Here is a 21,287-nt window from a genome sequence, read left to right as displayed (position 1 = left end):
TCTCTCTCTCTCTCTCTCTCTCTCTCTCTCTCTCTCTCTCTCTCTTTTTCTCTCCCCCCCTCTTTGTTTCCATCCCTCTCTTTCCCCCTCTTTCTTCTATCTCTCCAATTTGGATGTGTTTTTACTGATGCAATTGTTTTGTTTTACCATTTCTGGATTTCCATTTTCATCTGTTTGTGCCATGGGGAGGTAACACATGGTTTCCATTGTGTTCTAGATTAACAAGTGGTGGAATACCTTATCTGATGGCCAGCGAACTGTGACAGGTTTGTGTTAGCTTACACGTTTTAGGCATTCAAAAGAAGAGAAATAAGACCAACAGGTACAGTATGTCACAGTCGATGTTTACCAGTTTTTTACAAGACAGATAATCTCGGTACCTACAGGTTAATTTAGTTCTTCCATGAAAAAGTGGGTAGCCCCAGCAGGTTGTGCATGTGGCCCAGGCAGTCCTTCACAGTCAGGGTCTCTGCTTTGCTGTTAAGTTTAGTGTTTACTTGGACAATTCATCTGCTTTGTGCTTCAGTTTCTCTGTCTGATAAGTAGAATGATAACATTTGCTACTTCCCTATTCCCTGATCAACAGGTATGCTCAGGCAGCGCTTGTATTAAAAGCACTTGGAATGGGTGTGCTCTGCACAGCACTGTGATCATTTTGTTCCTGCTATATGTGAAAAGTTTAAGATGAACCCAGAAAATCAGCCTACTAAAATTTTGTTCAGCCAGACAGACAGGACCACAGAGGCTGTTTAATCCTGCCAGGGAGAGATGGCAGAGCACTGACAGCTGGAGCTCCTGAGGTCTCCACCCTGGCACTGGAGGGTCTTTCTCTTGGGCTCCCAGTGTAGCCTGGCAGGCAGTAGAACCTTGTTCTTGCTCATGGTAGATGAGGCCTCCTCAGGTCTTCCTTTAGGCTTTTCCACACTGAGGACATCGCTGCCTCTGGTCCCATTGCACCAATTTTGGGGGTAGTCTGTCCAGTACGTTATTTGTTGTTGCTTCTTGCAGCTACACTCATTATGTAGTTAGGCCATCAGCCTCTCGTTCCATAATTTGTATATGGCCTACAGTGGTTGATTTCTTGTGTTTCTGTTTTCTTTCTTTTTTCGTGAAAAAAGAACCTTTGAATGCTCTGAATGACAGCCCTGTAAAATGAGGTCACTTTGGTTCTGATTCTCGTTGGAGAGCTCCTAATCTCAGTGGTCACTTCTCTAGAGACCACGCAAGTACTTCAGTGCCCAGTGTTTACACCTATAGTTTAATTGAATCCTCCAGCAGAGAAGAGAGTGATGATAGATAGATGATAGATGCCGTTAGGTCTTTGCATGTTTGTGTTTTCTCATCCCCTTTATCTCTCCCCCTGCCTCCATGAGAAGAAAGTGCCATTTTGGAAGTGTTCCATCAGGGCCTTCAAGGAATGTGCCTTTACAGAAACTATTCTGGGCTTTGGTAAAACCCTTGTATAAGATTGCTTTGGGTGCTTGGAGCATGGCCATGGTGGCACAAGGTGTTCTTGTGGGTTTTCTGTTCCTTCAAAATCGCTAGGTCCCTCCAGGAATGCCTAAAGAAAACCCATGGGACTGCCTTCGGATTACTCCATTGAGCAATGAGTCTGTTTTGTCCTTTGGAGAGCATTCAGCTGCTCGTCACTGGGGATGTTATAAATCCATGCCAGCAAGAAACACTGTTCAGTTCTCACATCCCCTGTTCTTCCACAGATGGAAAGGGGACACATTCCTGAGCTTCTCATTGGTGTCAGATCCATGTTGTTTCCCTGGTTCCCCTGAGCAGCTGCTCTTTTGAGGCACCTGATAAACATTTGTTGAATTAATGATTGAAGACAAATTCAAGGCTAGTACTGGTTTTCTCCATAGACAACGCAAGATGTAGAGACCACATGGCAGAGGTGAGACTGTTCGTCATCCGAAGCCACCCCTACAGGAACAGCCTTGCCCCCCGATGCTGAGGTGTCTCCATCTTGGCCTGGGTTACTTTCTCCCATGGGCAGGCACTGTCCAGTTTCTCCTGTCCGGTCCTCGTTGGCCACTTGCTCGGCCATTGGTTTGACCTGGAATTCCCCTTTTGTTCCGTCTCTCAGCACAGCACACCAGTCATGATCTTGCACCTGAACTCTCAGGACCTGGGCCCCTGTAACCTCTAGGATCCTCCCAGCTCAGTTTCTTCCTCGGTAAAATGGGAGAATTGGACTAAATGATTCCCACAGTTTTTCCCAGCTCTGAATTGATGGTCTGTGATGGCCTGTTCATGTGCCGTCTCCTTGGCACGAGGCCTTCACTGATCCCAGACCTGAAGTGACAGCTCCCAAGCAGGACTCCAGGAACATTTGGTCCACACCTCATTTTAGACCTTCTGCATCCTAGTGCAGTTAGTTGTGTGTGTATTATATCCCTGCCTCAAGAGCGGGGCCTGCAGTTCATTGTGGTGTTCTCCATCGCACATATGATAGTGCATGTGATACTGCAAAAGAAAAGAACATCAGTTGAGTTAAAGGCGTGTTGGGAAGTGTGACTCAGGCTTGAGAAATAAGAGGTGAAAGGCCTGTGGGCTACTCAGGCGCCCACGCCCCCAGCGCTCGGCCGGCACCAGCACAAGTGAACCGACGAGCGTCCGTTTTTAAAAACGAAATGGATTCTCCCTTAGCAGACAGGAGGTGTTTGATTACTGATGTGGGAGTCTCTGACCCAGGCCTTCCTGTGTGCAGCCACACTGCGAGTCAGAGCAGAAATCAAACCCACCCCAAGCTGGACGGAAGGATGAAGGGGAAAAGGAGTGCGGACGAGTGCGAGACCTTCAGCTCTCCTGTGGGAGATGGAAGACAGCAGCGGCCCCACCCTAGCACATCCGCGTATATCCACAGCGCGGAAGCCTCCGGAGGCCTCTCGTGTTTGCTTTCCTCGCCATGTGGAGACAAACGGCAGCCGTGAGCACAAGCCAGCTTAGGAGATAAACACTAGAGGAGCAGGCAAGGTTCAGTATCACCCCTGTGCTACAGGCTGTGGCTTCATCAGTGGGACACTCCTAACACTGGTGGGTGCTCCAGGGTCACAGCCCTGGGGAAGGCAAGTTAATAGAAAGCTCAGGGTGAGATTCAGCTGAGCCAAGAGCTTCCCTCAGTGTCGCTACTGGAGCCCAAGTAGTAAGGGGAACAGATCTGGTGTTTTGTCCCTCCCACCTCAGGTCTCACTGGGCTGTATAGAGAAGTAGAAAGGACAAGGAAGAAATGAAGCTGGGGAAAACTGGGGGATTCACCAGCTGCTCCCTGAAGAAATCGATGTGGAAATGATGCCCTCTTGAAGGATGATTTTACTAGGTATCTCAGGAAAGGGAATACACCAAAAGATTAGAGAAGACATCCCAGATGAGAACCCCGAGAAGGCAAAGCTGTGCTTCCTGATTTTTATAAAATCCTTGAAAAGGTCTACACAAATCAGAGGCAGCCTTGAGGAAAGTATGGGGAGGGAACGTGCTTCCTTTTCCAAATGATTTCCTGTAGCAAACCACATATTTACAGTCTTAGGGTTGACTCGGAGCTGACAAGAGTCCCAGATCCCACTGCATCTGTGGTTTGTTGTTTACCAAAAAAGAAAGAAAAAAAGCTTGCGTTGTGGAAGCACAGCCCCAGCGGGGCATCTTTTATGTACATGTTAAGTCTGTACAGAATTCCTTGATACACAGCTGCAGAGATAATTCTGTTCAATGACCCTGCTGACTTTTAAGTCAGAGAGATGCATGCTGACCAAAGGTGTTGCCATTGTCAAGGTCTTCCTTATCTCCCGTGCTGCCCAGGAGAGGAGGGATTCCCCACACCTGGTGATGCATCCTGATGCTCCAGTTTGCCTGGGATTTTGTGTCTTAGGGGGATGCTGAGTCTCCTCAGTGGGACCCCTGATTTCACAAGAAAGATTGGTGTAAAAACCCACACAGACAGAAGCTGCGTGGACGAAAGCCACCTGTTGTTCAGATTAGAATTAGCGTATGATTGCACATGTTGAGGCGGTGCTACAGATGCTTGATGGGGGGGGCCCAGAGTACAGGGAAGAAACCTGGGAGATTACAGAATGCTTTCAGTGACCCCACTCCACTTCCTGGCACAAGAACCCATCTTTGTAAATCCAAACATTCTCCAGTGATGCGACAAGCTTGCAAGCCTTAGTGCATCTGCCTCCAAAGAATCCAAATTGGGAGTGAACTAGAAAGCAAGAGAAAGACAAGGTAAGCACCCCTGTGTTGCTACATGTATCGAAGGCATGACTTACATGCAACAATCCATAAGGGATTCTGTCAAGAAAGTGGACATTCGGGATAGAGGGTGAGCCTTATCCATAACAAAAGGTGAGAGCTGAATTCCTGCTGTAACATGCTGTGACGTGTAGAAGGCCTAGAGCTCATTCTTAATCTAGGTCCGTTAGCTTGTTGTTAAAAATAATGTTTTGATAACTATTTCAACATAACTGATTTCTTTTGTAATCCTGTGTATTTCATTTTATGCATTTAAAACCATGATTATGCGAAGGGTTCCAGGACACAGAGAAGGTGGAGAGCCCCTGCCCTAGAGAAAGGCATCTTAGTATAGTGGGTGGAGACGCTCTAAGGAGGTTCTAGAAGAGAACAGAGACAGGAATGTGTGCCACCACCTTCACTGAGAGAGGAATTGTTCACATGATCACCAGTGGCAGCTTCTTTGAATGACTTGTCACTGTTGATTCACTGAATTTGTCAGCCAGTCAGACCTCAGCCTTCTGCTCCCCTCTGTAGTCAGACTCACCACAAAGGCCTTCTGCGTGCTCTCTCAGACCCTCACACACCGGCTCCCAGCCTTCTCCTTCCACTGGAGCGGCTCCCTCCAGAGGTGCCAAGCCCCACAGCATGTTCCTTTGAAGCAGGTTGAGGAGGGTTCTCTCTTTCATTGCTTCTGTATATGGAATTATCAGAAAGGCAAGTCAAGAATGTAGTAGTTGCTCTGACATGAACAGAGAGAGAGAGAGAGACTTCCACATGGCTGGCTTTGTGATCTATGCTAATAACTCGTTTCTTCCGCCAGCCTGTGAGGTCCTCCCTTCTGTGATCCTCACCCAAAGGGCCTTCACCAGACTTCTCTCCCAAGCCTGTTGATTTCTGCAGGGTGTGCCTGTTGTCTTGATACGTGGTGCTCCTCTGTGGTCCTGCTTTCTGTCTCCCTAGGCCTAGTCCTGCACGGATGTCAGATGTGTGTGACTAACCCTAATGCTGTAGTGCCGTTTTTAACCCTGACCAAAACCTACTTCTTTTGAACAAAGTCTGTGCTTCCACCGCCAGCATCTAGTCATTTAGCTTGTCCTGCAGCAATACCTCCCTGGCCATATTTCCCACCTGGCCTTTAAAATCTGTTTTTCATATTGTTAATCACTCCTGTTCTGTGTATCACAGCTGGCACTGTGAACGTGGTCTCTGCCTTCATCCTGGTCATTGTCTCCTGTTGATTATCGTGCAGCTCTGCTGCCCTTTTTAGCTGGTCAGATCTGCTGTTCTCTGCGCTAAGCAGGTTTGTCAGCCTTGATTGACTCTGGCAGGCTTAGCGGATGTCTGTGTGGGTTCTTAATTGGATCTGCTAGTCTCTGGGCAAATCTGTCCTTGACCCTGGACTCTATCCCTGGCCAAGAACCGCCCCTTGTTTTTAGATCTGATCATAAGAGCACAGAGCTGAGATCATCTTCTTAGCCTGCTCATCACTTCCTGTATTGTCCTTCCTCTGGCAAGGTCCGTAGTGTCCAGCAGCAGCAAGGGTGAAAATGCTGGCATGCCTCGTTTAATTGTGCTGCCCAGATACTGTGTTTTTACAAATTGAAGGTTTGTGGCCACCCTGCAACTAAAAAATCTGCCTGAGATTTTGTATTGAGGACATCGGGCCTTAGGATGATGCCATTTTTCCGATAGCACGAGCTCACATCATGTCTCTGTGTCACATGTGAACAATTCTCAGAGTATTTCATACTTTTTCAGTATTTATGATGATGATGATGATGATGATGATGATGATGATGATGTCTGTCATGGTGATCTGTGATCAGTTATCTTTGATATTACTATTGTAGTTGTTTGAGGGTGCCATGAATCATGTCCGTATAAGATCATGAACTTAATCAATAAATGTGTGTGTTCTGACTGCCCCACCAGCCAGCAGTTCCCCCACCTCTCCTCATCCTTCCTATTCCCTGAGACACAATAATATTGACATTAGACCAATTAATTAACCCTACCATGTCCTCTAAGTGTTCAAGTGAAAGGAAGAATCAGTCGATGTGGCAAACTTCGTTGTTACCTTATTTAAAGAAACTGCCAAAGCCATGCCAGCCTTGGGCAGTCACCACCCTGATCAGTCAGCAGCCATCAGCATCAAGGCGTTTGCTGAAAGCCCAGGTGGTGGTCACCATTTTTTAGCAATAAAGTATTTTTAATTTGTATTTGCAGTGGTTTTTAAGACAGTTGTTGCACACTAATAATACACACAGTATAGTGTAAGTATAATATGCATTGGGAAACAAAAAATTCATGTGACTCAGTTTATTGTAACAGTCCCTTTGTTGTGGTGACCTGGAACCCAACCCGCCATATCTCTGAGGCCTGCTTGGAGTACCTCTGGCTTCAGATGTCATCATTTGTGTCCCCATCAGTTACCAGAAGAGGTGGAGTTCACCCAGCTCCACCCATCTCATAAGTGTCTCTGACACGTCACAGAGACGCACCACTCCTCAGGAGTAGATCGGGTGTACAGAGGCCGGCAGGGAGCTGCTGACTGCCAGGACACATCTGCTGCCATGATGGAAAGATCCTGATGGGAGGATGCTGAGGGTCCCTAGGTTCTTGGCGACTAGGCCAGAGCAAAAGGCTGTTGTGTAATACCTCTCGCCTGTGTCCAGTGGGTCAGACAGACAGCATTCTCAAAAGAACCAGCACTTTCCTGGGTCAGAACTCAGGCTGTACCTTTTGATGTCCTGGGTGTTTTCAAAGCACTTTACAAGTAATTAGCTAATACGGTGTCTTGATGAATTGGACAAAGCTCTCCCATTTAACTGATGTGGTCATTGAAGAGCAGGATTAAAAACCTTGTTCCACGAAGGGTGGAGTACTTTATTCATGCACATCAGTTCACTGACATTAAAATTCCCCATTAATGTTCCCTAGTCTTTTGCTCAAACTGTCTTCTGCTTAAAGGGATAGTAACATGTCCTCGCTGTGTGATGTGGGAAACTCGCTCTTCTCTGGGTCTTATTTCTCTTAAAAATGAGTCAGACTCAAGTGCTTTTTAGTGCTGGCATTCTTTGTTCTATTTAACTTCCCCATCAAGATACTATGTGGTTTAACTAAGGATTGAATGTAAGTAAAAAGGGGCTTTGAAGCACTTAAATAATACTTGCATGCTAAAAATCCCAGCTCCCTCGTGTCTGGCTATTCAGTGTGGCAGCTAGAGAGATGATGAAGCCCCATGGTTCCCTCAGGCACCCACTTAGATCCTCCTGTTACTCAGTCTTTCTGGTCCCTGGAATTTAGGTTCACAACTTATCTGGGTGAGAGTTAGTAGTTGTTTTGCCAGATGTCCTCTTTCAAGGGACAAATGCTCTGCTAGTATATTGTGCTTTGGTTTCTAAGGAGCTCCTCCCTCCCATTGTTTTTTGGGGGGATATTGGTGAATTCTTGATTTCCCAAGTTTGGCGGTTGGTAGAGTTGCTTTTAAGTTGGCTCAGATAAGAACTCTGGGTTTTTAAAAGTACCATGTATTCAAATCATTGTATTTAAGTGCAGGAGGGCTCGCAGCTGTGGCATTACCTTCCTGATGCTGTGGTCTTCTTTGAGAAGGAAGGACAAACCACAACGACATACTCAGATCGCTCTCTAGCAGCATTTCTGATTATTTCTTGGAAGGTCTCAGATTTAATGTTTCGGAAGGAATTTGCTTTCTCTTCTGGTTTGGTTTTCTGGTTCTTAAGTGTGAGATTTCAGAACAGCATCAGTATTATCTGACTTTAGGCCCAGAGGACAAAGACTACTTTGGCCTGGTTGCCTTTGTTCTAGTTTGGAGTTTGAGGTACTCTGGCCTAAACTGAAAGTCAAAGATCATTTGACCTTTAGATCTCTGAACCTCTTCATTCTGTAGCTTAGGAAAGCATTTCCCTTTTCCTCAAAGCACCATTTTTTCCAACTAATATTTAAATAATATATAGCAAACTTATTGCAAAAGATTAATTTTTCTTTAAGAAGTCATAATTTTAACATCTAGTGGCAAGAATCAGTAAATCTCAGCAACCTTTGGAAAAACCAGGATTTGTTTCTGCTGGCTAATGGCAGCCTGGACCACTTCCCTTCCTTCCATTGGGCAGGTTAAGAGTGTTTGTTCTTTGGGAGACTGTTCTGTTTTCCTTTACTTCTGTGTTTTGAAAGAAGCAAATAGGCTCCTAGAAGACCGAGGGCCAGAAGGGCTCCAAAGGTTGGCCTTTGTGACCTTAAAGCTGTAGCTCTTCCCACCGTAGAACCCAAAGAAGACTCCACACTAATGCTCCGTGGGGAATACGTAATGCAGATTTACTGTGAGAGGAGGAGCTGCCTGTGAGATGATCGGCTCATTTCCTTCCATTGAAGGTTTTAGAAATAATCGAAATCGAAATGGTTTGCTTTATTTAAGCTCTCTAGTCTTGACCGTGTGCTTTCGTTTTCCAGACACTACATTAGATACTACATTCGGACATCATCTTTCACCATTTTATTTTCAGCAGTTATTGTTGGGTCATCTTAATTATCACAAGGGAACATGGTCACATACTTAAATGTGCTGCCCTTTTCCAAGAAACTCAGTATGTGAAATGAAAACCTTCCTTGGAGGGAGGCAGGGAAGTAGCAGATGGTATTGACCTCGTGTCTCTTAACATGGAGACCAACAATGGTGCCTCCTTGTTAAGGAGCTTATTAGGAGACAAAGGAAAACATGGTTATTGTGCTATGTGTCATTCGTTTTTTTCCAGAAATACTGAGTGAATACTCTTTTAGGGCAATTAATTCATATGTAAAGCTCGTGGATTTATTTTAAGAATCCTTGTTCTTGACCAAATTCTGAGTCAGGACGTTATTATAAACCAACTTAACTTTGTTACAGTTAAGGAGTGAGCTCTTGGCAGAAAGCTAGAAGATCAGTGTCCCACCCCCACACAGGGCACAGCTTCCCTGAGACGCGTAATTCCAAAGCCAGTCTCAAAGTTCTTTGGCTTTGCCCACAGGTTCTTGGGAAGCAAAATGTGTTGGCAGATGTTTGAACTATCCCAAGGGTAGAGAGAATTTTTCATTTGCTTTCACAGGAGTTGCTGGGGTTAGGGAAGAGTGGGAGATGGGGGTGGGCCTGGGGCTGGAGAGAGCATCATCCTCCTTGAATGGACCTGTTGAAAATCTTGGTAAAAATCTGTGCCCTTCCTGACTTTCCCAAAACAGCACACTTGCTTTGTTGCAGTGATGGATTTCATTCCTTTTGTTTTATCAATGTTTGCCTTGGAGAAAAAAAAAGTGGATGAGGGCTCTTAGAAATCAGAACAGTAATGCTTGAAATTTATAAACTGCATAAATTGTATGAAATCTTTTCTTTGGAGATAGAGACCTTTATTTGGAAAATTCCCAGCCATGTTGGGGAGTGTCAGAGAGAGTTTACAGACAGACCCCCTGCCTTTGTGAGCTCCTGCCTCTGGTCTCCTGTGAATGGATGTTTCTTGTGACAGCCCCAGATGGCTCTAAAGCCCCAGTGCCCGGCTGTGAGGTGAACGGCACCTTCCAGCCGCTCTGTAGCCCAGTGCCTTCGCCTTCCCTGGGTCCTCTGTGGCTCTGGGCTCCACTCGCTCCCTCTGCCTCCCCAGAAGAGCTCGTCCCAGCTGGAATCCTCTGCCATAGGTTTCCATGCACCGCTGATCTGCTTGAATTCCACTTTTATTTCCTGTGTTTGTAGGAATCATAGCTGCCAATGTCTTTGTCTTCTGTTTATGGCGAGTCCCTTCCCTCCAGAGGTCAATGATCAAGTACTTCACATCTAATCCAGCCTCCAGTAAGTCTGGCTCAGCCATATGCCTGTATGGGGGCAGGGTAGGGAAAAGGCCTGTGGAAGATAACATGAGGTCCATGTTAAATAATCTGTTACCTCAGTATTTCCCAGGACCCCTGATTCACGGGGTGGGCCACCCTGCCCGAGGCTGTCATCTGGAGCCTCCTTCCTTCCTTAAAATGGGTAGTTTAAGGGCCTCTCCCTGCCCACCCCACATAGAGACCCCTGAGTCGGGAAGGGGAAGCTCTTCAGCTCCGTAGAGGGTCTTCATGAGTCTCCATGGTCCATATTTCAGAACCAGCTGTCTAGCAATGAGCCCCTGCTAGGCCTCAAGTGACCAACACGTGGCCCTTCTTCAGGCCAATGGAAGCCTGGTGGATCTGGCAAGCACAGAGCTTGCTGCTGAAGCAGCTGCTTTCCCCCCCAGGAGGGAACGTCCAAGCAGAACCCAAGTGGCTCAAGAATCACATTCTTTTTTCTTTTTAATTCTGGCTTATTAACTCTGAGTGAAATGTGTAGCTGTTGTTAGTTACTTAGAACAAGTTTACTCTCTGGGAAAACATTGCACAAAGCTCCATTTTTTTCCTGAGGCATCCCCATAATGTGAGCATCTTAGGAGTCTGGGTGTGGCTTCATTCTTTGTGCCTGTGTCCCTGGTGCCTAGAAGCACACCTGGCACACGATTCTAGAGCGGACGCTGGCCACCACACCCTGAGAAGAATGGGGGGGGAGGGACGTTCTCCCGGGTACCAGGAAGCAGCCAGGCATGGTCTGTGTTGGGCGCGTGGGTGAGGAGGGGCTCCTCTCCAGCACTGCTCGCCCTTGGCTTTTCACCCTTAATTGTTTCACTGTTGGTCAGAGAACCTTGCTCAGACATTCCTTCTGGAAAATGGGCCCTTATACATGCATATGCTTCTGTTATAATTATAACTGAAGTTTCCATCCCTTTAGAGCATAAATAACTCAGTCTCAACAGGAAGTACATCCCTCTTGTAGAGTGGTCCAAGAACTGACCCTTGGGCACCAAGGATGGCCTCCTGTCCTGGGGATCTGAGCCCGTGCAAGCCTTTGGGCTGCCTGGTGACCCACACCAGTGCTGACCTGTGAGAATGTGCCCCAGACCCTGCCTGATCGCCCGGGGTGACGCCGACGCCGATGCCGATGCTGATGCCACTCTCCTTTTTCTTGCAGAAGCCCTTTGCTCCCCCATGCTGCTCTCCACCTTCAGCCACTTCTCCTTGTTACACATGGCAGCTAACATGTATGTGTTGTGGAGCTTCTCCACCAGCATCGTCAACATCCTTGGGCAGGAGCAGTTCATGGCTGTCTACCTGTCTGCAGGTAACGACCACAAACGCCCGTGAGTCACACCACACGTGGGTTTAGGAGAGGGACCGCGGTGTCCAGCCCCTGGAGTGGCCGGGTCACGCCTGAGGTTTCTGTTAAGCCGATCCTGTGCAGCAGGGCTGGGGTCAGGAGGCTGCTAACCGTCACGTGCAGGCAGGGATGCTGGAGTCGGGGCTCTCCACGTGTCCAGTTTCCCCTTTGTTCTGTAAAAGCCCCGCTTGGGGCCTTGCTCTGGAAGAAGAGCCCCACAAGTGTGGTTGTAGAGATGGTCCATCACCTTCGGTAGTCAGGGGCCCCAGAACCGTATGCTCCTCAGGCCTGGGGGAGCACCCCAGCAACTTCGGGGGAGACGGTGGAGGCTGAGAGGGGTTTGTGAGGATTAAGTGAGACAGGTACATCGAGTGCTCTACAAACCACAGTTGTTTTTAACGTTAATAATAAATAACAGATGCTCATTGAAATGAACCACTCAGGTCTCATGGTTGGAGAATGGAGGAACAAGTTGTGGTGTATGAACATGACTGAATATTGTTGTCCCATTAAAATGGGACATAAAGAAATCCTCGGAGCTCTATGAAGTGATGCAGAAAGAAGCCAGCAGGATTTGGGCAGCTCGGAGGTGGCCTCAGCTTCAGGAATCCACGGGCCCTGAGGCGTTCTTCCCAGGGCTGTCCACACCCCTCCTCCCGCAGTCCTCCATTAAATCCTGCATAGCGATCGACCTGAGGCGCTGGACATCTTCCATCCATGCTAGAGCAGCAACTGGGGGGGTCCATCTGTTAGTTTCTGCTCGTGCTGCGTACCTGGCCCAGTATCTCTGCCAGTCTTATAAAAAAGAAAACACATAAAAGGTTAAAGGGATCCCAGAATTAATACAGAGTGGTGTTACACACACAAAATGTATCATTATGAACATATTCAAGTTTTAAAACATAGTTCTGATTATTTGATCAAATTGGAGATTTGGATTTTTTTCTTTCATGTTTAGTTAAAATTGTTAAGTTTTTAAAATTGTAGATATGGGTGAATCAGTCCTTGAAATGGCAGGCAGAACTAAATCCCAGATGCCAAGGTCATCTAGCTGGATGTTCCCCTGAGCAGAAGCCTCCTGTAGCACCACTGAGAGGTGGTCTCACAGCTTGACCTGAGAACCTTTAGGGAGAAGCACCAAGCTGCTGGTGAGGAGGTGCCCCCCATGTCTGCATCTGCATGGCCCTCAGAGCCTTGACCTTGGCCTCCCTGCTTCCAGACAGGCCCTTCGGGCCCAACAGGGCAGTCCCAGCTGGGGCTTGGCAAGGGCCTGGGCAGCTCAGGGTCTGGGTGACAATCTGGTCCTTCTCTCTGCTTCCTTTCAGGTGTCATTTCCACTTTCGTCAGTTATATCAGCAAAGTGGCCACGGGGAGATTCGGGCCTTCTCTCGGTGCGGTAAGTGTCTTCTACAGTCTTGATGTCAGAATAAATTCTTAAAACCCTTCACATTCTTCTCTCACTGTGGTTCTGCATCTCAGAATCCAGCCTCAGCCAAGACCCTTTCACGTGAGTCCTTATTGAAACTGGGAGGGTTTTTGAGACAGAAAAGTTGGTGATATGATTTTCTTTTTTAATTTTCATTGCTGTCTTTTGGGTTTTACATCACCTTTATTTCCAAATATATCCTTCTTCTACCCAGAGAGCATCATATAAAAGAAAGAATAAATGAGAAAAAAGAGGAGGGTGGTTGGAGATAGGCCAAGAGGACAAATGCAGACCTCTGTCAAGTCTGACAGTGTATGCCTTGCTCAACTTCCACAGCCCCCCCACCTCAGAAAAGAAGGTGCTTAGGGTGTTTTTTCTAGTCCTTATGTGCATTGCTTGGCTGGTTCTGCTCCCTTCACTTTGCATCAGTTCATAGAAGTCTTCCTAGTCTTCTTTGTGTTAACACCACAGACCAGAACTAAAAGTAGGCAGATACTTAAAAGAACTGATGCTGAGTGAGAAGAGCAGAGCCAGGAGAAATCTGTACACCATTACAGACACAATGTCTCTGTGTGTGATGACCAGCTTTGATAGACTGGACTCTTCTCAGCAATGCAGTGATATAAGTCAATCCCAAAAGACGCATGATGGAGAGAAATATGTGCATCCAGAGAAAGAACTAGAAAGAACTGACTTTATATCCAGGTGGAAGCAAAATACCTGATCTTTTTCCTTCTCTTATTTGGTTTTATTTCCTCTTTACCATTTTCATTCCAGCTGGTACAGTCCGTCCTTATAACCTGACTGATGTATGTGAAAGTATTTACAGATCCTATACTTGACTATAAGCCGCCATGGGGGGGAGAGAGGGAGAGGGACAAAATGTGAAGCTCAAGGAATTGTGGAATTGAATCCTGTAAACTAAAAGGAAACAAACAAATTAATAAAAAAAATAAAAGTAGGCAGATAGATTCCCCCATTAAAATTTGATAGTGATTTCCCATTGCATGTGATAAGTCTGAACATGTTTTCTTTTGAATTAATTATACTTAATAACATAGGAAAGAAAAACCTTAGACAAATATATTTGACTTTACTCATTCGGTGGGCAATACTTCTAGAAAATCTGAATCACATTTTTTTCAGTGAATTAATAATTTTAAAACAATTTTTAAATAACTTGGATTTAGAAGTAGAATAAATATAGATGTATCAAACAGTCCTTTTCTCGAGTTGACTCCTTTTATATTATATATTCAGCCCTTATACATTTGTTTTTAAGTCCATATTTTCATGTTTAAGAAAGTGGTTATGTTTTTCTTCTGTTTGTTGTTTTTAGTTCATAGAACATTATCATAGATAAATGTAAAGCTTTCTTGGCTAGAATAGATGAGGGGAGGGAAGTCCTGCTTTTTTCTAGTAATGATTCACATGATCAGAAATGCTTCTGTGTGTGACACATGAAAATGGTTGTGTCTTGAGATCCTGAATCTCAAATCAGAGGATCTGAATTTCAATCCAACTCTTTTGCTGGAAGGGCTGCTTTAAGTGACAAATTTTGTGAGTTTCAGTCTCCCCATCTCTAAAAAACATAGGTCTCATTGTGCCCTATCCCTCCTGGCCTCCTGGAATTGTGTCTGATCACTGCATTCAGTGTTTTTCTTCTGTGATTTCAGCATTCTCAGATATTATCCAGTAGAATGTTGGGCTGCCCTTGAACGTTAATGCCTGTCACCTGAGTCCTGGGTTTTAGTCATTCATTCATTCCCCAGACCTTTGCTGAGCACCCCCTGCGCTTGGGACTGAGTGGGAGACAGAGGACAGAGTAGAGAGTGGCAAAGGCCACATTGGGAGAGATGCCTTCCAAGGCCAGAGGGGTGGTCGTGCCTGGGGCCAAGGTGAGGAAGCCCGCGGGCCCCGTCTGTGCTTGACTTCTTTCTCCAGGAGACACTTGTGACTGATGCTGTAGCTGCAGAGGCTCATGACAATCGTGCATAAATCTCCTTTTTGAAACAGGTCCTTAGGACTTTAATAGGTCGCGGTCGTCCAGGTGGTTGGAGGTCTCCTTTCCTCATTGCTCACTGGCGGCATTATTTATAACGGAGCAGGGGACAGCTGGGACTCCTGGACAGGGGCTGTGTGGGGCTTTTTTCCCAGCAGCCCTCACTGCCAGCTGAAGTGGGGACACCCAAGTATCATGAATATCCCCGTTTTACAAATGAGCGGAAGTGACCTGACCAGGGTCATGCAGGCATTAAGCGTCAGCTCGTCCATCCATCTGCAGGCACGTTTAGGCTCTGACTCTGTGCCAGACACCTGGTTCCCTGCCCTCATGGAGTTCCTGTTCCAGGAAGGGAAATGAGGCACACAGAATCAGCGATGCTCCCCACCCAACCCCCCCAGGTTAGGCCTTGGCAGTGGGAGCCCTCAGGGAGGCTCTGCTCTTTCCTCCTGCTTCCCAGGAATCCTCTGTAGGCCCCTGAGGTCGGGCCTGCAGGTTTTTACGCCCGAGGCCCTCTGAGCTCACCGGATGGGGTTAGGGCGCTCACCTGGGTCACCTCAGTAATGGCCCTCTCTCCTCTTCTTTGCAGTCAGGAGCCATCATGACTGTGCTGGCAGCTGTTTGTACCAAGATCCCTGAGGGGAAGCTGGCCATCATCTTCCTGCCCATGTTCACCTTCACCGCAGGAAATGTGAGTGCCTCAAGGAGGGCGGGCCCTGTCTCTGGGATAGGCCCCAGTTTCCCAAGAGGCCTTTTGTTTTTTTCTCACCACTTGTTAAATATCAAAAACATTCAACTCTTTGGACTGTAGTGAGCACAGGGCCCCATGCAGGGCCAGGCCACGATCCCCACACGTCATGGGGTTTATTATCGTCTTAGGGCTCCTCATCCAGGAAATAATAACAAGCGTGTTTAGAGCCCCTACTGTGTGCCGGGCCCTGTGCTGAGCTCTCTGCTGTTATTGTCTCATTGGGTAGTCACCATAGCCCTGTGAGGGGCTGGGGTTACCCACCTCCTAAGTGTGAGGCAGGATTTGAACTTGGGCCTTCCTGATCCCAGGCCAGGCATTCTGTCACACAACTTAACCCAGAAGAGATCCAGAGAAAAAGCAGACAGTGAACTCTGGGAAGGGAGAGTGGAGAGAGCTCGCATCTGATGGTGAGCAGATCAGTCAGATCAGAAGCTTCAGGAAGACACCCAGACGTCTGTCCTGCTCACAGGGACTTCCTGGACTTCCCTCTATTGGGGTTCAGACATCACTGGTGTGAGGCACGAGCCATCTGCACGGCACGCCTCTCTTCTGCTTTAGGACATGTCCCCGTCTCGCCAGCATCGCCTGCTGCCTCTGGGGGCCTTCACAGGTGCCCCGGGGTTAGGGACTGGGCCCCACTGCCCCGTCCCTTCTGGTCTAGCCACTGCCCCTCGTTGTTTCTGTCGGGGTCCCCCCCTCCCTCCAGGGGCAGCACTTTATCTGACGTCACGGATGGCCAGGTGCCTCTGAGTGTAGGCCCAGACTAAGGCTTTAGTCTTTTCAGCTAATTTAGACTTTCTTCCAACACAGAAATAACTTGAAAAAATATAACAACAGGCAGGACGGGGCTAGAAGCAAGTAAGAGACTCTGTAGGCCAGCTGCTCCCAGCAGATGCTGCCAATGTTTTTCGGGTGGGCTGCAGGACACCTCCCCCAGCCCAGTCCTCCAGCCTGCCCCAGCTCGTTAGGGTGGGGGCCACTCCCTGGCCTGTAACTTCTGGTGCCTTCTCCAGCCTGGTGTTTGGGAGCTGATAGGCCCTCACAGACCCCACAGTGAATCCAGAGACCCCCATTTTACAGATGAGGAAACAGAGCCCCCCCAGAGGTAAAATCACTTGCTAAGGATCATTGCTAGCAGGTCTAGCATGTCTGGGCAGGATCTGAACTCCTGATTTCCTGACAAGTCCCAACACAGAGAGCCCAGTAAAATACTGGGGGAGGTTGGTCATGATGGTGCAGCCTTGCTAAAGAGATCCCATCTGACCCTTACATCTCATCTTCTCCTATCTTCAGAAGGCCGTTCCTGCCCTCTGTTCCAGGCCCCGCCTTCCATCCCAGGCCTCCCCCTTTAATTACACAGCCTGGGGAACTTGGAGTGGCAGGGGCCACCTGCCCAGGAGCATCCAGCATGGGTGTTATAGGGTCCTGCTGGGATGCTTAAAAACCAGCAGACAGGCCCCCGAGGAAGCTTTGGGCGGGGGAGGGCCCCTGGTCCTCTGGTCTGTTCTCACTGAGCTCACCCTTCCCCCAGTCTGCCTGTACTGCGGGGCAGAGCTGGGCGAGGAGGGAGGCAGAGTAAAAGCCAGCCGGTGTCTGGTGGCTTTGGTCTGGACCTCTCCACTTCCCCCCCAGGGCCAGGCTACAGAAGGTCATTCCAGCCCTGATCAGGCACACTCTGGGGGCAGGGCGGGGGGCGAGATCGCTAACTGCATGTCTGGGGGCTGAAGGAAGCTGGGGAAGCAGAGTCAGAGACAGGGCTCGAAGGCAGCAGACTGCTGTCCTCTTTCTCTGAGGGTCCTTGCTTGGACTGCATTTCTTCAAAGTATGCCGACCATTCAGTAAGTCACAAAAGCAAGCACGTATCTTTACACAGATCATCTCATCTGGTCTCAGCCACTCTGGGAGGAAGGTGGTATTGGGGAAACTGAGGCAGACTGTGGCAGCCTGGCCCAGGGCCACATGACTAGTAAGTGTCTGAGGCTGGATTTGAACCGAGCTCTTCTTGGCTCCAGGTCTGGTTCTCTTTGCTGCACCACCAGCTGAGTCAGGAACACAGACTCTCTGAGCGTCTCCTCTGTTATCTAGGACAGAGTTCGAGGCTGAGGGCCCGTGTGGTCAACCCTTCTTGGGGCCCCGTGGCCCTGAGCCGTCACTTTCCATCTCTGCATCTCGGCTTCCTCCCTGAAAGAGGCAGCACTTTGTAAACATGAGCACGGCTGTGAGTGGCGATCATTCCTTGCCCCCAGATTTGTTTGGCGAATCAGTGAGAGTGCACATATGGCACTACGTGCTGTAGGAAGGTGACCGCTGGGTCACCAGGTATGTCCTTCCATCATATCTGTACTCAGAGGCGCCCGTGCCCGGTCCCTCTGCTGCCAGAGGGGTTGCTCAGGGCGGCCGCGCCCTGGGGTGGTGTGTGGGGAGCAGTCGCAACCCCTCAGCTCGCTCCCAGTATGGTGACTGAATCTGTGCCGCAGGCTCTGGGAGCTTGTCCAGATGGTCTGATTTCATGATTATTCTGTTGATGTGTTCACTCTTGATTCAGTTGGTGCATGGTCTGTCGTTCCCCTCCCTCCAATAGGAGGTTGCGTGGCATCATGGAGAGAGTCGGCCTTGGGCCGGGAAAGCCTGGGCCCAGGGGCTGCCTCTGGCAGGGGCTCTGGGACCCTGAGCAGCTCCCCTAGACTGAGTCACAGAGCAGACGCCAACCCGTGTCTGCAGGGCCTTCCCTCCTGTGAGAGTGCCCACTGCTTGGACACCAGAGGTCTCTGGTTGGAGGCTTCTTCCTGCATCTACTTAGGGCATCTCTCTACCAGTCCCTGAAAGGACACCCCTGTTCACAGCTGTGTGGTCTGGCCATGGATGGACCCAGCTGGCCAGACCCAGACAGGGTTTTACCTAGTCCTCCCCTAAGAGCTGCCCAGGGTGTAGAAAGAATTGGCCTTTTCTCTTCATTCCAGTTGTGAGTTGCTTGCAGTCCTGTTTTCTTGGCCTTCTGGATGTTCTCAGAGGCTGTCTTGTATTGGGTGGGCCCCCCCTGGAAGACAAAGGCTTTTGCTCCCATTGCCTTTCCTCTCTGACCCCCCAAGGTGGTGTTCTGATTCGGGGCCCATTAGTGCTGCTTGGGGAGAAGGGGCTGCACTGGCATTTTCTCACGTCCTTTTATGTTGGATTTTAGGCCCTGAAAGCCATTATTGCGATGGATACAGCCGGGATGATCCTGGGATGGAAGTTTTTTGATCACGCAGCACATCTTGGGGGAGCCCTTTTTGGAATGTAAGTTAACTTCTTAATGGGAACAAAACTGATCTCCTCACCTCCAGCCCTCAATACTCTCTCTCTCCTTCTGCCCAAAAATAAATAAATCAATCCAGAAAAACTCATGCCCTGTCTGTAAAGTGGAAACTGAACTGAATGTGACTGCCCTCCCCTCCTTCCTTGCTCTCTCCCTCCAAAGAAGTCAGGGGTTCTCATTTGCTATGTCTGTATTTATATAGCACAGTCAGTGGTGGGCACTTGGACTGCAAGGCAACTGATTGAGTCCTTAATCTGGAACTGAATAGGTACAACCTTGATTAATCACTCCCTTCTCTAATTTCTCATCAACCTTGGTTAGAGCAGTAAATTACGTAACAAAGCCGAGCTGCATGGTGTAATATAATACCAAGCAAAGGCAACTTCCCAGGTTCAAAATACCAGCATAGGTGCTCTCTATTTTATTCAGTAACAAACCCAGAACAGAGAAGATCAAAACATGACATCATTCAAAATACAGCATTTACTAAGTGTGATTAAATAATCTCCAAGTACTACCCCACCCCAGGACCTTCCAATCATTCAATCAATTACAAAGTCTCTGTTCTAAATACTTCTCCACCCCTAGGCTATACCTTAATTAAGTCCACCACAAAGCCCCTCTTCTCAAATGGAGATTAGTTTCCAAACATAAGTAAAATACATTCATTTGCTCAACCATAGAACACAAAAAGGTCAAAAGTTCCCCACCCCTGGATCACAATTGAATCTACCCCAGAGTTACATCAAGTTTAAACACAGCACTTAATACCCAAATGGAGCTCTTTTCTTCATCTTGACACGAGGCAAGTTCTCAGCAATCTTAGTTCCTGGGGAGACAAGGCTTAGCAAGGCCATAAGATACATTGCCAGTCCCTTCATGAATTTATCCTCTGTCTGTAGAACAGTCCTAGAACCCCTGAACACATTAGCAAAGCCCTCTCCCAGGATTTCTGTAAACATACAACAAGAAAATCCTTCTTCAGGGCTTCTGAACCAACAGAAAGGCTCCCAGACCCCTGCAACAACAGCACTGTCCTTCACCAGTAGACAGTATTCATTCTGTCTGCCGGACAGTCTCCAGACCCCTGCAACAACAGTACTGTCCCTCACCAGTGGACAGTATTCACTCTCTGTCTGCAGGACAGTCTCAGGCCTTCTTAACCAAATGCCAGGTTCCAGGACTTCTTCAACAGGACAGTCTTTCACCAGTGGACAAATCTGGCAAAATAACAACAAAACAGACAGACAAAGTACCAGCAAAACAGCCATGTCTCCTCAGTCCTAGGCAGCTCAGGGGGCAGGTCTCAAAAGTCCAGGGCAATTCAAAGCGGCCACCAGCAATTCTGCTTCCAAAAAGATCTTCCGCCTCTCTCTTGTCTCTCCAAATCTACATCACCAGTTCCTCCCAATTCAGGACTTTCTTTTCACATCAACAAGCCCATCCCACAGGTGGGATTAACAAACTCTGGGTTTTAACACAATCAATTTGAAAACCAAGCCAATACAGGGGAATCTTTAATTGCCATTACTATCACACATGGTCAGATGTAGAGGAGGGAATTAGGGATTTGGTCCCAGAGCATAGACCTAGGAGCAGAGTGAGGATGGGGCAAAGGCAGCATGCTTCAGGCTCCCCTGAGAGGCATGTGCCCCTTGTTCCGGGCACTCAGAGGAGAAGCAGGAGGAGCCATTGTCAGGGATGGACTGGCACAGCTGCCATCTGAGGTCTGTCCCTTCCACCTCGAGAATTTTGTGATTTGTGTCTATATCAAGTGTCCCAAGCTGAAGAGATGCGGGTCAGAAGGTGAGGAATGAGCAGCCTAGCTCTGTATAGCCATGGCAAGATACCCAGGAGGCCATAGAAATATTTTCTTGTGTACTACCAGTGCATTGTGTGGTCCCAGCGGCCCTCTGCCCCGCACATTCTTATGGAATCAGGGCGGGCATATCTTTTTTTTTTTTTTGAGGGCAATTGGGGTTAAGTGACTTGCCCAAGGTCACACAGCTAGTTTTTGTGTTAAGTATCTGAGGTCACATTTGAACTCAGGTCCTCCTGACCCCAGGGCCAGTGCTCTCTTCACTGCACCACCTAGCTGCCCCAGGTATATCTTTTAAACTCACATTTTGGAGCTGTGACATCCAGAATCAAACTGAGTTTTATAATTTATTTTATTCTGAACTTAAATGCCAAAAAAAGAGCATTGAGACATACAGAGCAGACCACAAAAAGAAGCTCGTATATGAAACTGAGTGTCTTAAAAAGTATATAATAAATTCCATACATTACTTTCAAAACTGTTCTCTTTATCTTGTGCTTCCCTTTGAATTTCCTTGTTTTCTTCTGTGCATTTTTAAAAAGGTT

General features: G+C 47.9%; 1 protein-coding gene across 4 annotated transcripts in view; it reads left to right on the top strand.

Moving 5' to 3' along the window:
- The window catches only part of PARL (presenilin associated rhomboid like), a 37,628-nt gene that overhangs the window by 12,558 nt on the left and 3,783 nt on the right, over positions 1-21,287 (top strand). For 3 of the 4 annotated variants that reach the window (XM_069089425.1, XM_069089428.1, XM_069089424.1), the window contains exons 4-9: positions 218-266; positions 9,980-10,075; positions 11,264-11,413; positions 12,775-12,845; positions 15,467-15,568; positions 18,807-18,904. In XM_069089425.1, coding sequence (XP_068945526.1) covers positions 218-266; positions 9,980-10,075; positions 11,264-11,413; positions 12,775-12,845; positions 15,467-15,568; positions 18,807-18,904 — 566 coding nt within the window. The remainder of the gene's footprint in view (positions 1-217; positions 267-9,979; positions 10,076-11,263; positions 11,414-12,774; positions 12,846-15,466; positions 15,569-18,806; positions 18,905-21,287) is intronic. The other variant, XM_069089427.1, reaches the window with a different exon arrangement.

The sequence above is a fragment of the Petaurus breviceps genome, unplaced genomic scaffold (assembly GCF_028583685.1).
Source record: "Petaurus breviceps papuanus isolate PSGF00001 unplaced genomic scaffold, PetGlider_PUasm1.0 186, whole genome shotgun sequence".
Lineage (NCBI taxonomy): Eukaryota > Metazoa > Chordata > Mammalia > Diprotodontia > Petauridae > Petaurus > Petaurus breviceps.
The sequence above is the reverse complement of the archived record's forward strand: the minus strand, read 5'-3'. Positions and strand labels throughout refer to the sequence as shown.